The sequence below is a fragment of the Musa acuminata genome, chromosome BXJ1-7 (assembly GCF_036884655.1).
Source record: "Musa acuminata AAA Group cultivar baxijiao chromosome BXJ1-7, Cavendish_Baxijiao_AAA, whole genome shotgun sequence".
Taxonomy (NCBI): Eukaryota; Viridiplantae; Streptophyta; class Magnoliopsida; order Zingiberales; family Musaceae; genus Musa; species Musa acuminata.
This window is the reverse complement of record NC_088333.1, coordinates 34,796,630-34,817,154: the sequence shown is the minus strand read 5'-3', so window position 1 is coordinate 34,817,154 and position 20,525 is coordinate 34,796,630. Positions and strand designations below refer to the sequence as shown.

Here is a 20,525-nt window from a genome sequence, read left to right as displayed (position 1 = left end):
GTCGTCGGGTGTTTTCCGACTTTGGTCCCTCCAACGATCAAGTCAGTGCCGGGTTGGAGTTTTTTTCTCTTTCTTTTCCCCCTGGCCGGATCTCGATCAGGTGCTTTTATGCTATTGTATGAGGGTCGGTCGTACGCGGGCGTAGCGACCAATCCTCGGGAGGTGAGGCGGTACCTTTGTGCGGTCGTCGCTCCGGGACACGCGAAACGGTGCCATGTGGTGCCGTCCCGAGCTTTTCGGGACAGGATGTATCGAGCCACGCCTTGATACGGTCTCTGGCTTGACGCGTGGGGGTGCTCCTCTTGCTTACTTGGCTGTAGTGCTACGTGGCATCGCTCGTGACGCGGTGTGGACCCAAAATATACCTTATCACCTATAATTAGGTATGTTTCACTCAAATCTCTCTCCTTCTCTCACTAGCATTTTTGGTTTAGGTATGAGTCAAAGTCAAAAGGGAGATGAGCCAAGTAACACGTCAAACCATAGCTTATAATCTTACAATAAAACACAACATGAGAGCACAGATACAATACACATCAATAAGCAAGCACTAATTCCCCCTTTCTTAGCTCTCTTCTTCCATGGATTGCTTTGTTTCATGAAGTGAACAAACACTGTGCTTTCCTCATAATATTTCTGCTCAGCATATCACTCATGTTTTTGCACGTCAGTTGTGGCAAGCTGCTGTTCTTCAGATAGTTCTCGACCTGGAAAATCCACAAGAAACACAGATGGAGAAAAGTATCAACGCGCCAAATAAACAGTATACTCATCATAAATTTAGATGGTATATGTAATTTATTGATGATGATATTAATTTAATTGATTTTAGATTAAGTAGGAACAAAAGCAAGTATATTAAATTTACTTTTAGCAGTGTCGAATTAAAATAGATGAATACGAAGGCCTTTAAGATATATTAAAGAGCAAGTGTGGGTGTTGAGGGAGGTTTAGCCCCGGAGGGTTACAAGTATGTTTGTTCTTGGCTGTCTCCGTAGGAGACGAGATATTGGCAGCCGTCACAGTCAATTAAGGCATCAAACTTCGACCAGTCGATATCCCCTTCCCCCATGGATTCAGATAATTGCTGCAGCTGTGCAGAGAACAAGATTTAAACATGGTTCTTACGTAAAGAACGGAAGCAAGCTTTTCAGAACAAATAAGATGATGAGAAACCAGGATTTAAGAACAACCAAGAATCGGATCGGAATACCAGTTGCAGGAAAACAGTTCAATCTTAGGGAGGATGAGAAAGAGAGAACATCTGAATGACAAACAGAGATCCGTGGAGGATAATTATGAAGTGGATAGCAGTAACATGAGAGAGAGAGAGAGAGAGAGAGCAAACAATTTGATGTAACACCATTAATTATATATAATAAAGCCGCTTAATCTCCTGTCCGCAGAATTCCTCAGTCAATGGATTGACTTGGAATGGTCATCAAGCAAGTCAATCCTATATCCTATATCTCAATAAATGCCTATATATATATATATATATATATATATAACACCTCTGTCTAATTTTCCTCCTACAAGCTGATATATTATAATCACCCAGTTCAAAAGCGAGAAGCTTCAGTATAGCATCGAGAATGAAATATCTATCGATAATGGACGCAAATGGTTGAGATTAGCTTACTTAAACCAAATTATTCATGACCTGAGCTAGCGATTTCGTCGGCACATTAAATCTTCTAAGTTTAATTTAATGAGTTAATTCCACCATAATGCATAATACTAATAAGAATTATAGTGTACAAAATGAACTAAGGATCGTTATAATATGTTGACGGGTCAAATTGCCTATATATTATATACCCACAAAAAAAATAGTGATTATTCTATTTATTCTTTTAATTTTGAATGTAATATATATATATATATATATATATATATATATATATATATATATATATATATATATATATATATATATATATATATAAGAATTTATATACTTGCTTACAAGACATTGTAGTCAATCTAAAGCTATTGTAACGTAGTTATTTGGTATGCTCTATTTTATATTAATATCCTTCAAAAACTAATTATGATACTAAAGCTATAAGTAATACATAGATATTCTATGTTTTTGTAAATTTAATTGATTTAAATATTTTTTTTCAGAAAACGAAAACTATTAGCCTTTCAATGGTCTAAAAAACACCTATTAAGATCCGAATAAAACTGCTCCTTTCTAAACATAACATCTTCCTAGTTCTTCCTCGAATGACTTATTTGACTGCATTGCATGAGATTGAGATTCCTTATTCATAAAGCATTTTATTAAGATTTGAGAATCTAATTCTAGAGTTACGTTTTAAAGGACATTTTGGAGTGTAAGTTTTAAAGATAATTCCTTCCCGAGGAATTATCTAATCTGATTGTCTTTGATATTACAAGTGTTGGTAGTAAATAATAAAAATATATTTTTAATTTTTTAAATATTGGAAGATATCTCTACTCATTCACACAATGCATCCAACGCATAACCCAAACCAATTCGTTTAGATTGACCTTAATTACGCCATCATGTGACCCCCATAACCCATTCAACCGATCCAATACGAGTCCAACAAAGTGACATTTTACCGGATCGGGTACGGATCCTCAGCTCGTAGATCCGATGCTAAGTATTTATTATATTTGGATGTCGGATCTCGTGGTTGCTTGTGCACTCGGGTCTGTCGGAGGAGGACCCGATCCCAGTCTGACGCGCACAATGGAAATTTTGCCACCTCTCGATGCTGCACCGTAGCTTTTAGAACATTAGAAAAAGCAATATATCATTTATAATGAGATCTGACATCAGATTATTCTTGCAATGGAAAAAACTGCATGAGAACCAATAATCGAATCAGTCATGAAAGAGAACAATCATTCGATTGATTTGATCTGACTGATATCTGTAACAATTCTTTTTATTCCTTTTATATGTAATTTAGCAATGAACACAACTTTGTTTTATTCTACTCCAATCTTTTTATATATATATATATATATATATAGAGAGAGAGAGAGAGAGAGAGAGAGAGAGAGAGAGAGAGAGAGTCTTAATTCAACATGACCTACTAAAAAATGTCCTTAAACTTATTACATGACAAGAAGGATGTTTCTTGTGGCTCAAAGCATGGCATATTTCTGGGTCCAATTGCGAGCAGTAGATTCGTATCTTGAAGGGTCATTCTTGCACATATGAGCAATCTCAGGAACCAGTGGATCATCAGGGTTTGGGTCAGTGAGCAAGGAACAAATGGATAGCAACACCTGCAGTCAATCCATGTCACACATGAGGATTTTGATGTGGTACTGACGTATGTAATCTCCACTGCCTATCTAAAGACGAGAAGATTTACCTTCGAGATGGTCAGTGCTGGACTCCACTGATCCTTCAGTATGTCCAAGCAGATGTTGCCATTGCTGTTGATGTTTGGATGGAAGACTCTCGTCTTGAATGCCACCTGCATGGATTATGTAAAGGTCAGTTGTTTGAAGACTGCAATAGAAATAAAAGCTTTGATACCTTGGGAGGCTTGAATGGATAGTCTGGTGGGAAGTGGATGGTGACAATGAAGAGTCCACCTGCATAGGGGCTGTCATTAGGCCCCATAATTGTGGCTTGCCAATGGTACATGTCATCTGCCACAGGACCTGAGAAGAAGAAGGATTCAGCTGGCTGCGTCAGCAGACCTAGACCTCATCCAAACCTAAAGAACTCGATCGATCATTCATGAGCTGAGATTGATATGAGAGAGTACCAGCACTGCAGGAAGTTGGTGGGTCTTTCTGCAGATCCTTGAGCTCCTTGATTATTCTCCTGAAAGCCATTCGCTCACCTCGAGTGGATCGATGGATGAGAGAGAGATGTTTGATTCAACTTCACCTTGTGGCGAGGTAGAAGGAAGGCATGGGTGATATATAGGAAGGTCGGGGGCGATGAATGAGCTCTGGGCATTAGATGCTTGCGTTCGTCGACCATGGAAAGCAGGAGGGAAGGAATCACCATGATTAAGAACAGGCAAATCCTGTCAATCTGGATGGCCAAATCAACTCAGAACACAATCTTAGCAACAAGTGGACGAGTGGCGCCACCTTTGAGAGATGCTTCTTTGCTGTTCTCTGCAACCAATGGTCTCATAAAGCTTCCTAGAAAAGATGGAGAAAAAGGAGCTAAAAAGATGCAATCTCACTCACCTTTTTATCTTAACCGGTCCAAAGTCGATTCTCTCTCTCTCCTTGATTCCTCAGGCTTTATAGATGATAGTAGTATATGAAAGCAGTGGCTGTCATCACTGAGAACACTGCTACTGATGCCAACTTTAATAAAAGCTGTGCATCTTAAGAAAAGTAGTAGATTCATGACAAGCCAATAGAGTGCATGAAGAGAGAGACCACGATTGGTGTCTTTTTGGATTCCCAACCATTAGATCTGAATGCAAATCCGTGGAAACTCGTCAATGGAGGATTACCTAAAGGTTTGGGAAGTGATATGATGATCTTATATCACCTGCTCTATAAATATTCCTGCTGATCTTTACATGTATATATCAAACAGTGAGATAAGGATGAATAAAGCTGCAGAATAGTATGTTTTAACCCATGTTAGGAACAGCCCCACCCTGTTTTTGGCATCGGCATGCATGAAGCTACAGCCGAGACACTAAGAAAGGAAGGCAGAAAGGAAAAGAGAGATGACAACACAAATTTTATGGCAGCTAGAAAGAACAATAACTCCCAGATTTACATACAACTTCATGATGATCATCAAGCAAGCAGCTAAAAAGAAAGATACCAGCTGATAAAATTTATCCTCAAAGCAACAGTAAATCACGACAAACAACCTAGCTTTGACACCATTAGGCTCTGATACTTTCACGGAACTACTAGACACACATTCATCAAACTAGCAAAGTAGAAAAGTCATTGGAGTAATCAACTTACAGTACAATAAACTCAGTATACCACCTTTGCATAAGGAAAATGGATTAAACATTTACCTAAACATTAATATGAATAAGTCATCATCAGGAGGTACAAGCTTTGGAAGGTCAGTTACATATCACCACAAGTCAAAAGGAAAAGCAAATAACATGATACTCTGGGAATGCTGCTAACCAATTTGAAGGTCCCCCCAAAGGATGGCTGGCCACCATGGCCTTTTTCACAAGCTTGATTATTACAATATGGAACAACTTTTCTGTTTCTTCTTTTTCTTCTTTTGCTTGGGTGGTTGAAGCACGACCTTGATGGCCGCATCAAATACCGCCTTGACATTCTAGATCACAGCATTTTTACACCAAGCAGGGTTGCATCAGAATGATGAGAATGAATTCAAAAGATGGGTAAACACAAGGGGAGTGCATACTTGCTGAGTCTTTGAACTGCACTCTATGTACGCATCAGCACCTATTTGCTTCTACAGCTCCTCCCCCTGGAACATTATGAGAGCCACTCTAATTATCATCGGCACTTTTACAGAGAAAATGTATAAATCAAGGTTCCATTACACAGCAGACTAATATATTTTACCTGAGCAGTACTTATGGGAGCTGCACCTGGATGATCTATAAAGAACTGCTTATCATCACGAAGATCTGCAAACAAAACCCATCACGATATGAAAAGACTATAAAACCATATAACAAGTATCAAGTAGCATTTTTAAACATAAAAGAAGTGAGCAACAATTAACTCCACAAAATAAGACAAAGATTGACTTAACATAAATATAAAGCGAAAAAATAGAAAAGCTCAAGGTGCAGCAACAAAAATTAAAACCTCATATTGCAATAGGTAGATAATGGTCCAACTGCTTTTGCTTGGGAAATGTGACTTTTATTACCCATCTCTTCCTAAATTGCCAGTTGAATTCCTTTATATTTGTATAAAACTATAAATCAAGCAGACTTAAGTATCTGAATACGAAACCAGAAAAAGATCCCTATGTTGTACAGTGAAGACATAAATAAACTATGGCCATCCAGAATAATCATTAGAAAATATGCTAGTAGGAAACACAGCAGGAAGATCAATATAACTCCATAATCTAGCAAAGAATAATGTACTGATGTGTCAAAAGAAAGAAGACAGAAATAGTCAATTCGGGGGAACATCAAAGATCAATGGAGAGAGGAGTAAGAAGAAAGGGTGAAAAGGCCGGTTGATCAATGAAAATTATTTCATAACTAATTAATAAAATACTCTTTTAGCAGCTGATACTGATATTTATTGATAGCAAGTGCAAGCTAGGAATTTTTGGTGCTAAAAGAAGCAGCTACTATTCTCTCAAACTAAGCCAGTTGACGACTTTTAAGTTAAAGCTAAATTGACATTTCTAATGAAACAAATATGTGCATGCTCCTTCCGTTCCTAGGATTCATAATAGTCAACGTAAATCATGATCATGCAGAAAGAGAGATAATCAGGTGGAGGCTCATTTAAGGATGGTTATCATATCATTGCAATCTAATTTCATAACATTTTTTTCAGAAAGCAGTTATGGGAGAAAAAGAGATAAGTGCAGATGTGTTGATGGTATAGAAAATTAAAGCATGGATCCAAAGTTCAAAGAATTACAATGCAGAAGAATTTTACCTTTTTACCCTTAATTGTTTGCCTTGAGTATCCTTAATAATTAGAGCTCTTATCCCAAAATAAAAGAATCAAATACTGATTTCTACAAACCCATCAACAAGCACTCATCTTGCACATTAGATGAGCAATTAAGCATGTTAAGGATGATCAGAGAGAGTACAGAACCAGTGTAGTCCAACTGACAGTTTGCTGGTCTGATCACTAGGCAGCAGGTGGAACTGGCTTACTACCTAGGTTTTATACATACAAAACATATGAAATGGTTTTGATACAAAATTTAGCTTTGCTGCATGGTTTAAGAAAATCTAGCCCGACAGCATTCTCACTAGGTCATAACATCCTTCATCTCCTCTATAGGCTTAGTTTATGATGTTGGACCAGCATGGCTTGACTTTTCAAGATGAGGACCATGCCAAAAAAGGCTTCCATATAGGGTTCAAAACTTTGCACACCTTTGCTTCCTGTTAAACCTAGCAGTGGCAAAGAAGATAAGACAATAACAAAATAAGAAAGGAAGAAAATAGAGGAGAAAGATGTAGAATAGAAGCGAAAAAATGAAGAAGAATATTCTACCTTAATGCTCGACAAAGAGGACAACATAGAATTTTAACCAGTAAGTTTCTTCTTTCCTTAATGTTTCTTCAGTAAAATGATTTATATTGATACCAAAACATGATAGAACACCAGTCAGTATAGTGGTATCATCATGGTCCAACTCTCAGCCACCTATTAAAGGTTTCTGTTATTGCCATCAGGTGGGTAGTCAATCTTATTAGAGGTCAAACCATTAAACTTTTTGTCCTCTAGTCATGACTGCACCAATTCATGTTCAGTTCTTCATGATTCATTTATCTTCTAACCATACAATAGAGGATACAGTCATCAAGCTTTTCCTCGACTCATATTAACTACCACCTCAAAAACAGGAACTTAAAAGCAACTGAGCTTGAATTGTAGATGGATGCCCGCAAGAGGTAGGCTTTCAAGCCATCAAGTCAAATCGCAACACAAACGAGACATAAAGCTACAGAAACAGTATGCAAAATATCGGCTGCGACACATACCAATCTAGTGAAATTGACCTCAAGAAAAAAAAGGGCAGCAAACGAAAGTTTACCAAGCTTTGTCCCGACAAGAATTATGGAACACCAGGTGCATAATGCCTCAACTCAGGAATCCACTGCCAAAAAAAAAAAAACCAAAGAATCAGACACTCACAAATTTTACATTTTTCAGTAAAAAGAAAGAAAAAAGCTTTTAATAAAGATGTAACAAGCTGGCAATCAGTCTATTACCTTCTTGGCAACATTTTCATAGCTGGATTTACTGATGAGAGAAAAAGCAAGCAAAAAAACATCTGCACCACGGTAGCTCAAAGGTCTCAATCTATTGTAATCCTCCTGGCCTGTTTAATCAAAGCATGATATTATAACCGGGTGGCCAATTCGAAGACAAAAGGGACACTGGGATAATCACACTGTAAACATCAGTAGGCAGAAGAGAGAATTTTTTTTAAGGTACCTGCAGTATCCCACAAACCTAAGTTAACTGTGTTACCATCCACCACTACATTTGCACTGAAGTTGTCAAAAACTGTTGGAACATAATCCTGCTTATAAGATGAAGTACATAAATATCTAAATTGTAACTTCCACACATTTAGAGATGTCATATACAATAACAAGTTTGTCAAGGAATGATCATCTTGAATGAAAATTGTATCTGAAGAAGTCTTAAAACTAACGTGATGTGCCAAATTCAGGAATAGAGATTAACCAAAAAAATAACTTATGAAATACATCACATTTTCACTTCCAAAAAGCTAAAAGAAATGAAATTTCAGCATGCACAGTTTAAATGCCATAATTAAGAGAATGGTATTGCCACATTTTTCCATCATGGCAAACGATGCAACATTCAACAGAAACAACCACATGCTTTTTGGATTTGAGAGAGGAAATAAAGCACCCAGTGACATAGCCGGCTACCCTCGCAATCCAGAAAAATATCAAGTTTTTTAAATGCAGTGAGGGACTGTTCTAGGTTACCTCCAGATCCTTTTTCTGATTTGCTCCATTGTCGTTCCTCGGTGAAAATATGGAAGATATTGAAATTTCTTCACGCTATGAGTGATCAGGATAAAAATCCAATATAATTAGTTCCTAAAGAACGTCCGACTTAATTAATGCTTCCCCTCTTCGTCAAATGCACTTTTCTGATCAGCAATAACAAATTTAAAAAGACCAGCAATTTTCAGATCGTCGATCTATAAATTATAGTGTCCTAGAAATTTGAGATTATTTTTCTCGCAAAGACTCCTACCAAGTGAGAACAAGAGAAAGGGATGATTTTTACATATGCGTTCCTTTAGACAACCTCAGTAAAGAGTGCAGTTTCCCTACACCACCAAGTTTCTCCCCCTTCCCCATTTTTAGACCGAAAAAGTATCAGAATCATCAAAGGAACAAAATCGGAAAATATCGGATTTTTCAGCACTAACCGTGGGAAAAAGTGTTGCTGGTGTAGGCTATAAGCATGCAGGTCTTGCCAACAGCGCCGTCCCCCACCGTGACGCACTTTATAAACCTCGATGCGCTCATCTCCTCCTTCCCTATTCTCCAACCAAAGCACCAGGCACAGTAAAGAAAAGAAAAAGGAAAACGGAGGCCTCCCTCTCCCTCTCTTCTCCTCGGCGTCCGGCTAAGTCACCTCCCGCTGCTGCTTCAGCTACACCTCCGCAACCCATCCCCCGCAGCCAAATCAAAGACGTCGGCCATTGACGAGAAGGCGGCAATGCAGAAAGGAGCAGCGGATGCCTAACCCTAATGCGAGACAGTCCAAGAAGGGAAAAGAGATGAATCTACAAAAGGGATCTCTTTTGCTTTCGCGCTCGAGATTGAAGGCGAGAGGCGGCGCCGAGAGAGAGGAGGCCCGGGAAATCGTGAACTTGAAGCGGTCGCCCTGCGGCCATCGCCCTGAGGCCAACTACTTTCTCCTCGACAATCCTTTTAACTTTTAAGTCCCTCTAAAGTTTCATATTTCACTAACTTTGGAACAATCCTTTCGAGTCCTTTTAACTTTTAAGCCCCTTTCAAATTTTATATTTCATCATCAGTTTCATATTACACTAACTTTGGAACAATCCTGTTTAGTCCTTTTAACGTTTAAGCCCCTTTAAAGTTTTATATTTCATCATCAGTTTCATAGGTCACTTAGAACAATCATTTTAGTCTTTTTAACTTTTAAGCCCCTCTAAAGTTTCATATTTCATCATCAGTCTCTGAGGATTCACCATCATTTTCCTGAACAATTAATATCTCGAAAATAATATTAAAATAAGAAGAAGAAAAAATATTTTACTTAATAATAACGTAAGAATTTTTATAAAAGAGTTTTTACTTAATAATAACTTAAATACTTCCACGTAATCATAATAAATTTTTAGAATAATAGATAAAAAATCAAATATTAGATTAGATTTTTTTCATTTGAGGACTTAACCTTTTATAATTCTCATCGAATAAAGAGGAGAAGTTACCTATTGAATGTAATGCCCCTTATGAAGAAGGGTAAAAAGTTACTTGGTGAGGATGCAACTACTGCTTATGATTGATGAAATTGACTCAACCCACCCATCATCAACTTTCATCTTTAATAAAGGTTAAGTTTTTAGTCTTGAAGTTTATCTATTCTTCTCTATTGTCACTTTTCTTAGATTTCTTGTTGTTCACTATCTTTTTCAGATAATTTTCGAACAAATACTACGGTACCATATCCCTAACACTAAGCTACTTTATCATATTATAAATTCAGTGATCTCAACAAATTTACCATTATTTTGTTTTACTTATATCTAAAATTGTCCGTTATCTAATCATAAACCATAATTAATTGTTAATTGATATCATAAACCATTATTTTGTATATCATTATGTTGTAGTTATAAATAAATGAGACAGGAATTATGGATATATATCATTATTTAGTAACTAATACATCATCTTCACATAATCAAAACATCGTCATCGTTGACTCGACACATCACCACCACCTGACTAATACGTCAACTCTATTTAGTCAATGTGTCAACCAACATGGTGCAAACTAGAAGATGGATTCGACGTTACAAAGCCAACTACATCATTAAAAATGGAAAGTTATCCCATACATTTTGGGTTTGACGCTATATTGTTTATATTTATGATCAATGAAAGCATGTAATTATCTTGAACAATCTCATGCAACACTATATAAAACCCTCAAGTGCACTCATATAAGTTCATCACTCGATACAATTCTTTAAACAAGAAACTAATTTAAGTATCAAATTGATCAGAATCCCCTTTTTTAGGTCCTCATGTCTCTCCCGTGTGGTGACCCTCTTAGTTGATATATATATATTTTTTTATATCGAGATGACTTCTTGAATCAAAAAATTATTAATAATATTAGGATATATTGTCTTATGATGAATCTTTGATCTTCGGAATGCTGATTTTAAGCTGCATAAGTGAATATATAGTCAAATTGATCATCTCATGCATACTGACTAATTTTCGTATAGTCTCAACTTAGGTTGAACAATTAGAATTTGACTTAACATATGTTAAAATGATCTAAACATAACGATAACGATAGAAATAAATTGTTGTTGTTGTTGTTGTTAATAAAAAATAAGCAATGAAAATAATTTAAATGCAGAATCTTACAAATTTTTTTTGATAATAATATTATTGGTATATCAAATAGAGTCTAATTGTTGGATTAAGATTACTGAATGACACATAATTTTCTACAATGTGTTTTTATATTAATCGACTACTTAGGCTCATATTCACCCTCTCATATGACTAATCAAAAGAATTCAATAAAAGTCCTTTGAAAACTCTCAGAAAAATTTAGTGCACAAGTTCATATCACATATATATTATTATTTATGATCGTACTACTACGATAGAATTGACCGATTAAATCCCACTCGAGTACACAAATATTGAAAAACTGATAGATCAATCTGACCCATCAAAACCTAATTATGGTACTAATAAAATGAGTTTAAAATAAATACATATATATTACTATGTATATATATAAAATTACATCTAAATATATCTAAGTTAGATTTAATGTGAATTCAAGTACTTAGATATTTAATTAGCTTCCATTTGTGACAAGGTGAAGTGATACGTACTCCACTTGTTACTCATTACTTAATATAAGGATGATAATATACTTTGTTTGACGATCTTAAATCGAATTAGAACAACTATCAATTGGATTTGGGATCGTTCTTCTTGAATCCGATTTAGGAACTCGAGAATCGAGATCGAGATGGATATCAATCGAATAACAAATGCCAAAGTTGATCGTCGAACGGGTTTAAGAACTTTGTTAATTAGCCATGATTTGAGTTCCGGTAGAGAGCAATTTGGAGGTATTCTGTCCGAACCCAAATCATCCAACCCAATCTACGGGTCGGTTCGGATCGGGTTCGTTTTGACCAGGTTGAACTCAACTAAGTAGCCAAGTCGCAGGCAGCATTCGGCTGCCACCTCCCGACCGTCGCTTTCCAAAACTTAGTGACCGCATAATAATTTCCTATGCGAATGTTAATTCCAAGCAAGCGCTCACGATGCCTTCCGCTCCGAAATGAACGGTCGGATCCTTCGTCCGCATAGACAAGCGCGCAGATCCTCAAATATTTCGCACGTGCGACGAGTCATTCGCGGGCGGCGGTGTTGGTCCACCTACCCCGCCCTGCACCCGCTAGCGAGCGGTACAACTCCAACGAGAGGCCGAGCGGGGAAGGAACGGTGGTGGGCTGAATCGAGAGCGAGACCCTCCTCTTTTGCCTCCCTACTCCAAGCCCCGACCTGTACTCCATGGCGACCTCCTCTGCTCCTTCGATCAACTCCGCCGTTTGCTCGTCTGGCAATATCTCCGTCGCCCCTCGCCGCTCCCTGTTTCCCGCTGCCGCTTCCTTACCTCTCCGCCGGCTTGACCTCCGTTCCATGTCCTCGGTCCCCTCTGGTCGTTTCAAAGCGCCCGCCCCGATCTCAGCTCGAAGCCGATCCAGGATCTCGGCGTGCGCCTCCGCGGTCATGGAGGAGGCCACGAAGAGGGCCGATTCTAGGGTATCGACCGTCGTCGATGTCGATCTCGGGAGCCGGAGCTACCCGATCTACATCGGCTCTGGCCTGCTTGACGAACCCGATCTGCTCCAGAGGTACCCGCTACAGGATTTATGTTATTCTTCTTTCCTGATTTCCTGGGTGTTCAATTTGTTTTCTTTTGTTTGAGGATATCGAATGGTTGTTTTAGGCATGTACACGGAAAGAGCGTCCTGGTGGTAACTAACACTACAATCGCACCGCTGTATCTTGACAAAGTCGTCAAAGCGTTGACTCATGGAAATCCGAAGGTTACAGTGGAGAGTGTGATTCTTCCGGATGGGGAGAAGTACAAGAATATGGTTGGTGTCTAGGAAGTATACTCCTCGTTTTCTTCTTTCTATTCTAGTCTGGTTTGTGTGGAATTGAACTGTCTGGGGAATTTGTGTAGGAAACACTGATGAAGGTCTTTGACAAGGCCATAGAGTCTAGGATGGATCGTCGTTGTACATTCGTGGCACTTGGTGGTGGTGTCATCGGCGACATGTGTGGCTTTGCTGCTGCTTCCTTTCTTCGTGGTGTTAACTTCATTCAGATTCCTACTACTCTAATGGCTCAGGTAATTGCTCGGCATATAAATTTATGATGTTAATCAGTAATAGCAAATTTTATATGATGTTACGTGAATTCAGGTCGATTCGTCAGTTGGGGGGAAAACTGGAGTAAACCATCCCCTTGGGAAGAATTTGATTGGTGCCTTTTACCAGCCACAATGCGTGCTAATAGATACCGATACTCTGAACACATTGCCGGATAGGGAATTAGCATCTGGCATAGCTGAGGTTGTGAAGTACGGACTTATTAGGGATGCAGAGTTCTTTGAGTGGCAGGAAAAGAATATGCAATCTCTATTAGCAAGGTAATTGAGAGTTTCTCCTTATTACAAGTTACTATTGGAAATTTCATGTTTCCTTTACTTAATTGAGTGATTTTGTCTTGTTGTTTGTTTGTTTTAAGATTACTTTGGCATTTGTGCTTTGCAAATCATATAAATCTTGTTACCCTTAATTGAAGGAATTTGTACATCTTGTAATATGACAACTGAATTATGGTGGTAGAACAAAAGAAACTAGTTAGTGGATATTTATATTTGGTTTTATACAAATTCATCTGCTTCTAGATTTGGAAACTTCACTTGTTTTCATTTTCTTTTTGGGACAATGGGCTTTTTTTTATTCAGTTTGGGGGTTTCTCAACAGAGAAGTGCAATGAAAAGCTAAAATAGCATACTACAACTGTGGATACATTAAGAAAGAAAAAACAATTGGGAAAAAAATAAATAGATTAAATTCCATCACATCTCTTACTTTCACATGGAAAATTTAATTTTGATATGCCAAAAATACATGTTGCTGATAATTTTAATTGTTAAAAAAAAATTATTCTAAGAAGTATGAGTTAGGATCGTGAATGGGCACTAAGCACTAATTCTAAATTAGTGCTTTCGTAAAATCATGTCGGTTTAAAAATTTCGTTCGATGAAATCGTATCAAAAAGATGTTTAAACTTAAAACATTTGCAAGAGTAGTAATGAGCAGGTAAAGCAGTTGTAGAATAAGTAAACGAGTAGAGAAAGGGAGGCACACCAATTAGTGCTTTCGTAAAATCACGTTGGTTTGAAAATTTCGTTTGATGAAATCGTATTAAAAAGACGTTTAAACTTAAAACATTTGTTGCAATAGTAGTAATGAGCAAGTAAAGTAGTTGCAGAATAAGTAAACAAGTAGAGAAAGGGAGGCACACCAATTTTATAGTGGTTCAATCGTTGTGACCTACATCCACTCCCGATTCCTCTTCACTTGAGGCCACCGGCTTTCACTACCGATCTTTCCAACGGGGGAAGATAAACTACCATTTTACACTTCTTTTTCTCATTTTCATAGGTTTAAGAGATAACCTTTACAACCACTCATCCCTCTCTTAAACTTCACCCAACACTTAGAGCTTGAGAGGAATACTCACAATATTACAATAGAGTTTTATTTCTTTTTTGCTCTCAATTCTTGTGTAAACTGAGCAGGAATGAGTGGGGTTTTTATAGGCCCCAAATGGATTCAAATTTAGAGCCAAAAATTTGAATCATTGGGATTTTGGGGTACTGGCGATACCATCGACAGTACTTTGTGACATTGGGCGGTACCACCGCCGAGTCTAGTGGTACTATCGCCTGACACATTGACATTGGGCGGTACCATCGCCTAACATAGTCTGGAAGACTATGCTTGGGCGGTACCATTGTCTAGTCTGGCGGTACCATCGCCAGACCTTGCGATAGGACATTGAATGGGCCAAACAACAGGCCCAATTCAACCCTGATTCAGGCTCAATTGGCCCTTAATTGAGTTGACTTTGTTTCACTCCAATACCGACTCAATTAGACCTAAAACTACTTCGATCTAGACAATTATTACAAAGCATTAATCACATGTTGTCCGACATGTCATTGATTCATCCGACGCTTCGTCCGACCCTTCGGCGCATCGTCCTCTCCTTCGGCATATTGCCTAATCGGCATGTTGTCTTCCCACAGCATCCGATCTCCTTGGCGTAATTTTCGATCTTCTTGGTTTGATGCCCGAACTCATGGCACGAAGCCTTCTGCCGACACATCGATCGATCCTTCGGCTCGACGTCCAATCTTCTTACATGTTCTACTTCGGCCCAACATTGATTCTTCCTATTTTAATCAAATTGTCTCTCCATAATCGAAGCTAGTCCTGCGTCACTCAAAACGCATATTAGAACACAAACTTATCAATTGATTTCATAATCAAAATCCGAGATTCAACAGTATGCATGCTAATTCTAAGATAAATCAATTGTTGTTGGCTTAAGGTAAGTGAAAATTTAGTTGTTCATATCAAGGTTCTTAATTTCATACCGTACAAGGGTATCGAGTTCACCTCGGCACGATATAGTATGAGTATATCGAGTGGTACGTTCTGGCGTATCGCTCAGTGTGTGTGTGTATATATATATAATAAAAAAGTTAAAAAATAAAAAAGGGATGATGTCATCTAGGCGACATCGTGTCGTTTCTTCTCCCGCGTGGGGAGAAGTAAACCTCGAAGCCTCGATGACGTCGCCGAGGTTTCTTCGCGGGAAGTTTCTTCTCCCTGCGAAGCCTCGGCGACGTTGTTGAGGTTTCTTCTCCCCACGCCGAGGCTTCTTCTCCTTGCGCGGATTAGGAGAAGTCACTGATGATGCCGAGGTCTCCCCGCGAAGCCTTGGTGACGTCACCAAGGTTTCTTCTCCCCACGCCGATGCTTCTTCTCCCAGCGCGGATTAGGAGAAGTCGACGACGACATCGAGGCCTCGCCGCCTTAGACAAGGAGGAGGCGATATCTCTCTCATCTGCGACGTTCGGCGAGGGAGGGTGACGACGGATCCGGATCGTTGAGGGAGAGCGGCGCTGGATCTCTAGGTTCTCCCTTTTCTTCTACCTCGGCTAATACCGCCCGGTAGCGGGCGACGACGATCGAAATTGACCCTCACTGACCGATTTCGGGTGGTAACGGGGCGAAAACAGCCCCAATCGACGGTAATGCCTAGTAGAGGGTGGTTCATGTACCGGTCTGTTGGTGGGACCGGTATGTACCGCTCGGTACGAGCGGTATCATTCGAAATTAAAAACCCTAGTTTATATATCCTATAAAATATAAGAAGGAAGTTCCTACATGCAAATCTTGTGAACTGGGCAAAAAGATCAGCTCATACATGTGATAGTTTTTGCTTGATGAGGTAGGCTCTGTCTAAATTCCTGTTCTAACCTTAATTTGAAACATCTTTGAGGTAAACAAAAATATATCAGTTTTGTAAATATTTATGAAGCTTTAAATAATTGGCTAAACTTGCCCACTTAAGTTTCATTTGCTTTTCATTTTGGCAATGGAAAGGATACTAACGTGTCCCACTATGGAAACTAGGAGCATTTGGATTGATTTATCTTTCAGTATGGTGGCTTAGCAAGTAGGTAAACTTGCCCCCTCATCTAAATCCTAGTGAGTATTTTAAATAATTAGCTAAACTTGCCCACTTAAGTTTCATTTGATTTTCATTTTGGCGATGGAAAGGATACTAACATGTCCCACTATGGCAACTAGGAGCATTTGGATTGATTGATCTTTCAGTATGACAGCTTCTGTCTTGCTAAGATGGTTTACTGCTTATTCACAACTTGTTATGCCAATCTGCATACACGTTTTAATCCTTTACATAATTGATCTTAAGCTTGGAGAAAGTGGGAGGACTGATTTAGGTACTAAGTTCCAACTTAAAAAGATTGCATGAACATGGAATATCATGGAAATATACATTGCTAAGATGGTACTAAGTTCCAGCTTCTGTCTTGCTAAGATGGTTTACTGCTTATTCACAACTTGTTATGCCAATCTGCATACACGTTTTAATCCTTTACATAATTGATCTTAAGCTTGGAGAAAGTGGGAGGACTGATTTAGGTACTAAGTTCCAACTTAAAAAGATTGCATGAACATGGAATATCATGGAAATATACATTGCTAAGATGGTACTAAGTTCCAGCTTCTGTCTTGCTAAGATGGTTTACTGCTTATTCACAACTTGTTATGCCAATCTGCATACACGTTTTAATCCTTTACATAATTGATCTTAAGCTTGGAGAAAGTGGGAGGACTGATTTAGGTACTAAGTTCCAACTTAAAAAGATTGCATGAACATGGAATATCATGGAAATATACATTGGAGCATTCCATAAAGCGTTGTTACTTAACAAAAATGACTACAAAGGATGCATGTGGCTGATCCAAAATAGCTTGACTTTTTTTACCAATGATTATCTACTATTATTTGCAATGTTTATCATCTATTTATTTCTGACATCTACCATAGCTAGCACATCCGACAAAGGAAACTTTCAATATTTTTTCAGAACAAGTGAAAATGTAAAATGATGTTTAGTATGCCTCCAAACCAAGGACAATGAGTGTGGGCATACTTGTTTCAATGCAAGAATTGCAACTTCTTAAATAACTACATAGCTCTCTTGTGTTATGTTTAAGCTATGGTGTAACTTTCATCTTGGGCTTTTGCCAAGTAATCAATGATATTATCAGTTGACAAACATTAAGACAATCCTTGCATGTGTAACTTAGGTAGTCTGAATCTCCTTACAGATGTTCAATGTTGTTGCAGAGACCCAAGTGCCTTAGTATATGCTATCAAGCGGTCTTGTGAAAACAAAGCTGAAGTTGTTTCCTTGGATGAGAAGGAAAGTGGCATGCGGGCAACCCTGAATTTGGGACACACATTTGGTCATGTGAGTCTTGAATTTACAAGCTAAATTTTCTACTATCTTCTGTTTTTAACACATTTTTACTTGATAGTTATGCTTCCAGATATTTTTTTCTTCTTTTACTATCTGAAGTGCTAAGGTTGTCACTTCTACTGAATGGTGTAAAGCATATGAAATTTGATTTACAGCTTTCTTGTCCAACTTGTTACTTGATATGCTAGTAACAGACAAACGTCATACTGGCCAAAATATACATTTCTATCAAAATGGCTTCCAAACTGAGCCATCAATTTTGTATTTATTCAACATATAATTTGTTGTATTTTGCATTACAAGGTGGAAAGAGCTACATCCAATTGTAATTGTACTGTAATTGACAACTATCTGAAAGCTTATGATCATGGGATTTCCATCAATGACTACACAGAAGTAAATTAAAAAGCAGTATTGCTCCCCAGAAGCAGCAGTATTTGTTGCAAGAATCTAAAATTTGGAAAATGCGTAGTTTTCCTGTCAAGGACATGTCTGATCTATCCCTGGACATCCCTTTAACAAATTTCGGACCCAAGATAAGTGGAAAGGAATTTTACATGACACCGATGCTCAATGAGTAGGATATGGTCCATGAATCCATTCACCAGAACTTGAAATACAAGTTGAAATGGACTAGACCATAAGTTTGTATCATGTTTCTTCTCATCTTTTGGGCAGAGCAGCAGTAGTGCCCTTTCGAAGACGAGTCCATAATTTTCCTGCTGAAAGAGTTTGGTGGATTTCTTTTTTTTTTTTAGCAGAGCAGCCATAACTTTCCTGCTGAAAGCCAGTAGTGCCCTTTCGAAGTAAATCAAAAAACAGTATTGATCCCCAGAAGCAGCAGTATTTGTTGCAAGAATCTAAAATTTGGAAAATGCCTCTTAGGTAAATTACTTTTCAGATGATCATAATGTGCAGTTTTCCTGTCAAGGACATGTCTGATCTATCCCTGGTCATCCTTTTAACAAATTACTGACCCAAGATAAGTGGAAAGGAGTTTTACATGACATCGATGCTCAATGACTAGGATTTGGCCCATGAATCTATTCAACTGAGCTTGAAAAACAAGTTGAAATGGACTAGACCATAAGTTTTTATCATGTTTCTTCTCATCTTTTGAGCAGAGCAGCCAGTAGTGCCCTTTCGAAGAGGAGTCCATAATTTTCCTGCTGAAAGAGTTTAGTGGATTTTTTTTTTTTTTTCAATTTTACCGTCAGTGGTCTTCAAATTCTGTTTTTAACTAAAAACTAACAATTGGAAGTGACAATTCAACTAAGAAATCCTAATGCTTGGTTCTAATATATGGAACAATTATATACGTGGTAAAAGTTCTGATGCTTGGTTCTAATATATGGAACTACTGTATGTATGCATGGTAACAGTTGTCACAATAATGATAATATCTTTCTGCACATTGATGGTTGCCTCACTTTTCTCTTTTGGACTTGGTTATGGTATCATCCATTTTGTGTGCCTCAAAGCCCTTTGGAAAGAAACTAATGCCAAAAAGAGCAATTGTGTAATTTGCCCTCTAGGAATTGAATTATTAAAACATGAAAACTATTTAAAGAGAACTTAGAGAAGTAACCATGACTTGGACCTAACTTAATACCATTTAGCGAACCTTCATTATCCATATTATTTTTGCTTTTTCATTCGCCTTGTAGATTCATTAACCTTATGCTTGTCATCCATAATAATCTTGACTGGTTGTTACTGATTTATTGTTGTTCTTAGGCTATAGAAACGGCCTTCGGCTATGGGCAGTGGCTCCACGGCGAAGCAGTTGCAGCTGGAACGGTGAGGCATTACATAGACTTCTTGTTCTCATTCCCTTTTATCTTGTTTTGACAAGTATACTTCATCGTGTAATAGGTTATGGCAGTGGATATGTCACATCGCCTAGGTTGGATTGATGATACTATTGTGAAGCGTGTTTTTAGCATCCTGCAGAAGGCCAAGCTTCCAACTCAACCCCCCGAGATGATGACTGTGGAGAAATTTAAATCTGTCATGGCAGTAAGTGTCAGATAAACTATCCTTTTTCATTTTAGGTAGCTTCCTGATGTTAACTACAATTCTTTGATCACAGGTGGATAAGAAGGTGGCTGATGGATTGCTGAGGTTGATCCTTTTGAAGGGTCCATTGGGTAGCTGTGTCTTCACCGGTGACTATGACCAGAGAGCACTGGATGAAACTCTCCGAGCCTTCTCCAAGAACTGATGGGTGGACTTGTTTGCAGTTGCAGTCACTTCCATGGGGCCGTTTTTTGGTAAATCGAATCAGCTCTTGCATCAAAATGCTCGTCTGAGTAAATTTGTTCGAACATAAATAAGTCTCCTTGTAGACAATGTATGAAATAATGTATGTTTGTGTGTGTGAGAGAGAGGAGTAATCAGAAGTAATGTATGACTTCTTGGTTACCACATGTTTGACATGTCATTCATTCCAC

The 20,525-nt window shown here is 38.2% G+C and overlaps 3 protein-coding genes and 1 long non-coding RNA gene across 4 annotated transcripts; 1 reads left to right on the top strand and 3 right to left on the bottom strand.

Moving 5' to 3' along the window:
• Positions 1 to 468: 468 nt before the first annotated feature.
• On the bottom strand, positions 469 to 1,314 carry LOC135679985 (uncharacterized). Its single transcript, XR_010515390.1, has 3 exons — positions 1,214 to 1,314; positions 969 to 1,093; positions 469 to 707 (listed from the first exon to the last, which is right to left on the bottom strand). It is a non-coding gene; the product is annotated as an uncharacterized LOC135679985 (long non-coding RNA).
• Positions 1,315 to 2,906: 1,592 nt separating this feature from the next.
• On the bottom strand, positions 2,907 to 4,078 carry LOC103992111 (ubiquitin-conjugating enzyme E2 5B). The gene is made up of 4 exons (XM_009411703.3): positions 3,762 to 4,078; positions 3,527 to 3,654; positions 3,360 to 3,464; positions 2,907 to 3,270 (listed from the first exon to the last, which is right to left on the bottom strand). Exons 1-4 carry the CDS (start codon positions 3,829 to 3,831, stop codon positions 3,127 to 3,129), a joined length of 447 nt encoding a protein of 148 aa, XP_009409978.1. The 5' UTR covers positions 3,832 to 4,078; the 3' UTR covers positions 2,907 to 3,126.
• An 819-nt stretch (positions 4,079 to 4,897) lies between these two features.
• Positions 4,898 to 9,590, bottom strand: LOC103992110 (rac-like GTP-binding protein 5). The gene is given in 9 exon segments (XM_065192508.1): positions 4,898 to 5,278; positions 5,369 to 5,434; positions 5,533 to 5,597; positions 7,715 to 7,738; positions 7,741 to 7,777; positions 7,893 to 8,002; positions 8,119 to 8,206; positions 9,098 to 9,106; positions 9,108 to 9,590. Coding segments are annotated over 8 exon segments (438 nt in total). The 5' UTR covers positions 9,198 to 9,590; the 3' UTR covers positions 4,898 to 5,278; positions 5,369 to 5,419.
• Positions 9,591 to 12,330: 2,740 nt separating this feature from the next.
• LOC135679093 (3-dehydroquinate synthase, chloroplastic-like) lies at positions 12,331 to 20,501 on the top strand. Its single transcript, XM_065192506.1, has 8 exons — positions 12,331 to 12,823; positions 12,919 to 13,069; positions 13,159 to 13,326; positions 13,400 to 13,626; positions 17,940 to 18,063; positions 19,810 to 19,872; positions 19,948 to 20,091; positions 20,165 to 20,501. Exons 1-8 carry the CDS (start codon positions 12,480 to 12,482, stop codon positions 20,294 to 20,296), a joined length of 1,353 nt encoding a protein of 450 aa, XP_065048578.1. The 5' UTR covers positions 12,331 to 12,479; the 3' UTR covers positions 20,297 to 20,501.
• Positions 20,502 to 20,525: the final 24 nt, after the last annotated feature.

Excerpts from the sequence above, each read along its gene's own strand:
- LOC103992111 (XM_009411703.3), bottom strand. The coding sequence starts at position 3,831 with ATGGCTTTCAGGAGAATAATCAAGGAGCTCAAGGATCTGCAGAAAGAC. Across the intron at positions 3,655-3,761 it reads ACCAACTTCCTGCAGTGCTG|GTCCTGTGGCAGATGACATG; the intron begins GTACTCTCTCAT and ends TCTTCTTCTCAG. Across the intron at positions 3,465-3,526 it reads ATCCATTCAAGCCTCCCAAG|GTGGCATTCAAGACGAGAGT; the intron begins GTATCAAAGCTT and ends TAATCCATGCAG.
- LOC135679093 (XM_065192506.1), top strand. The coding sequence starts at position 12,480 with ATGGCGACCTCCTCTGCTCCTTCGATCAACTCCGCCGTTTGCTCGTCT. Across the intron at positions 13,070-13,158 it reads GGGAGAAGTACAAGAATATG|GAAACACTGATGAAGGTCTT; the intron begins GTTGGTGTCTAG and ends GAATTTGTGTAG. Across the intron at positions 13,327-13,399 it reads CTACTACTCTAATGGCTCAG|GTCGATTCGTCAGTTGGGGG; the intron begins GTAATTGCTCGG and ends ACGTGAATTCAG.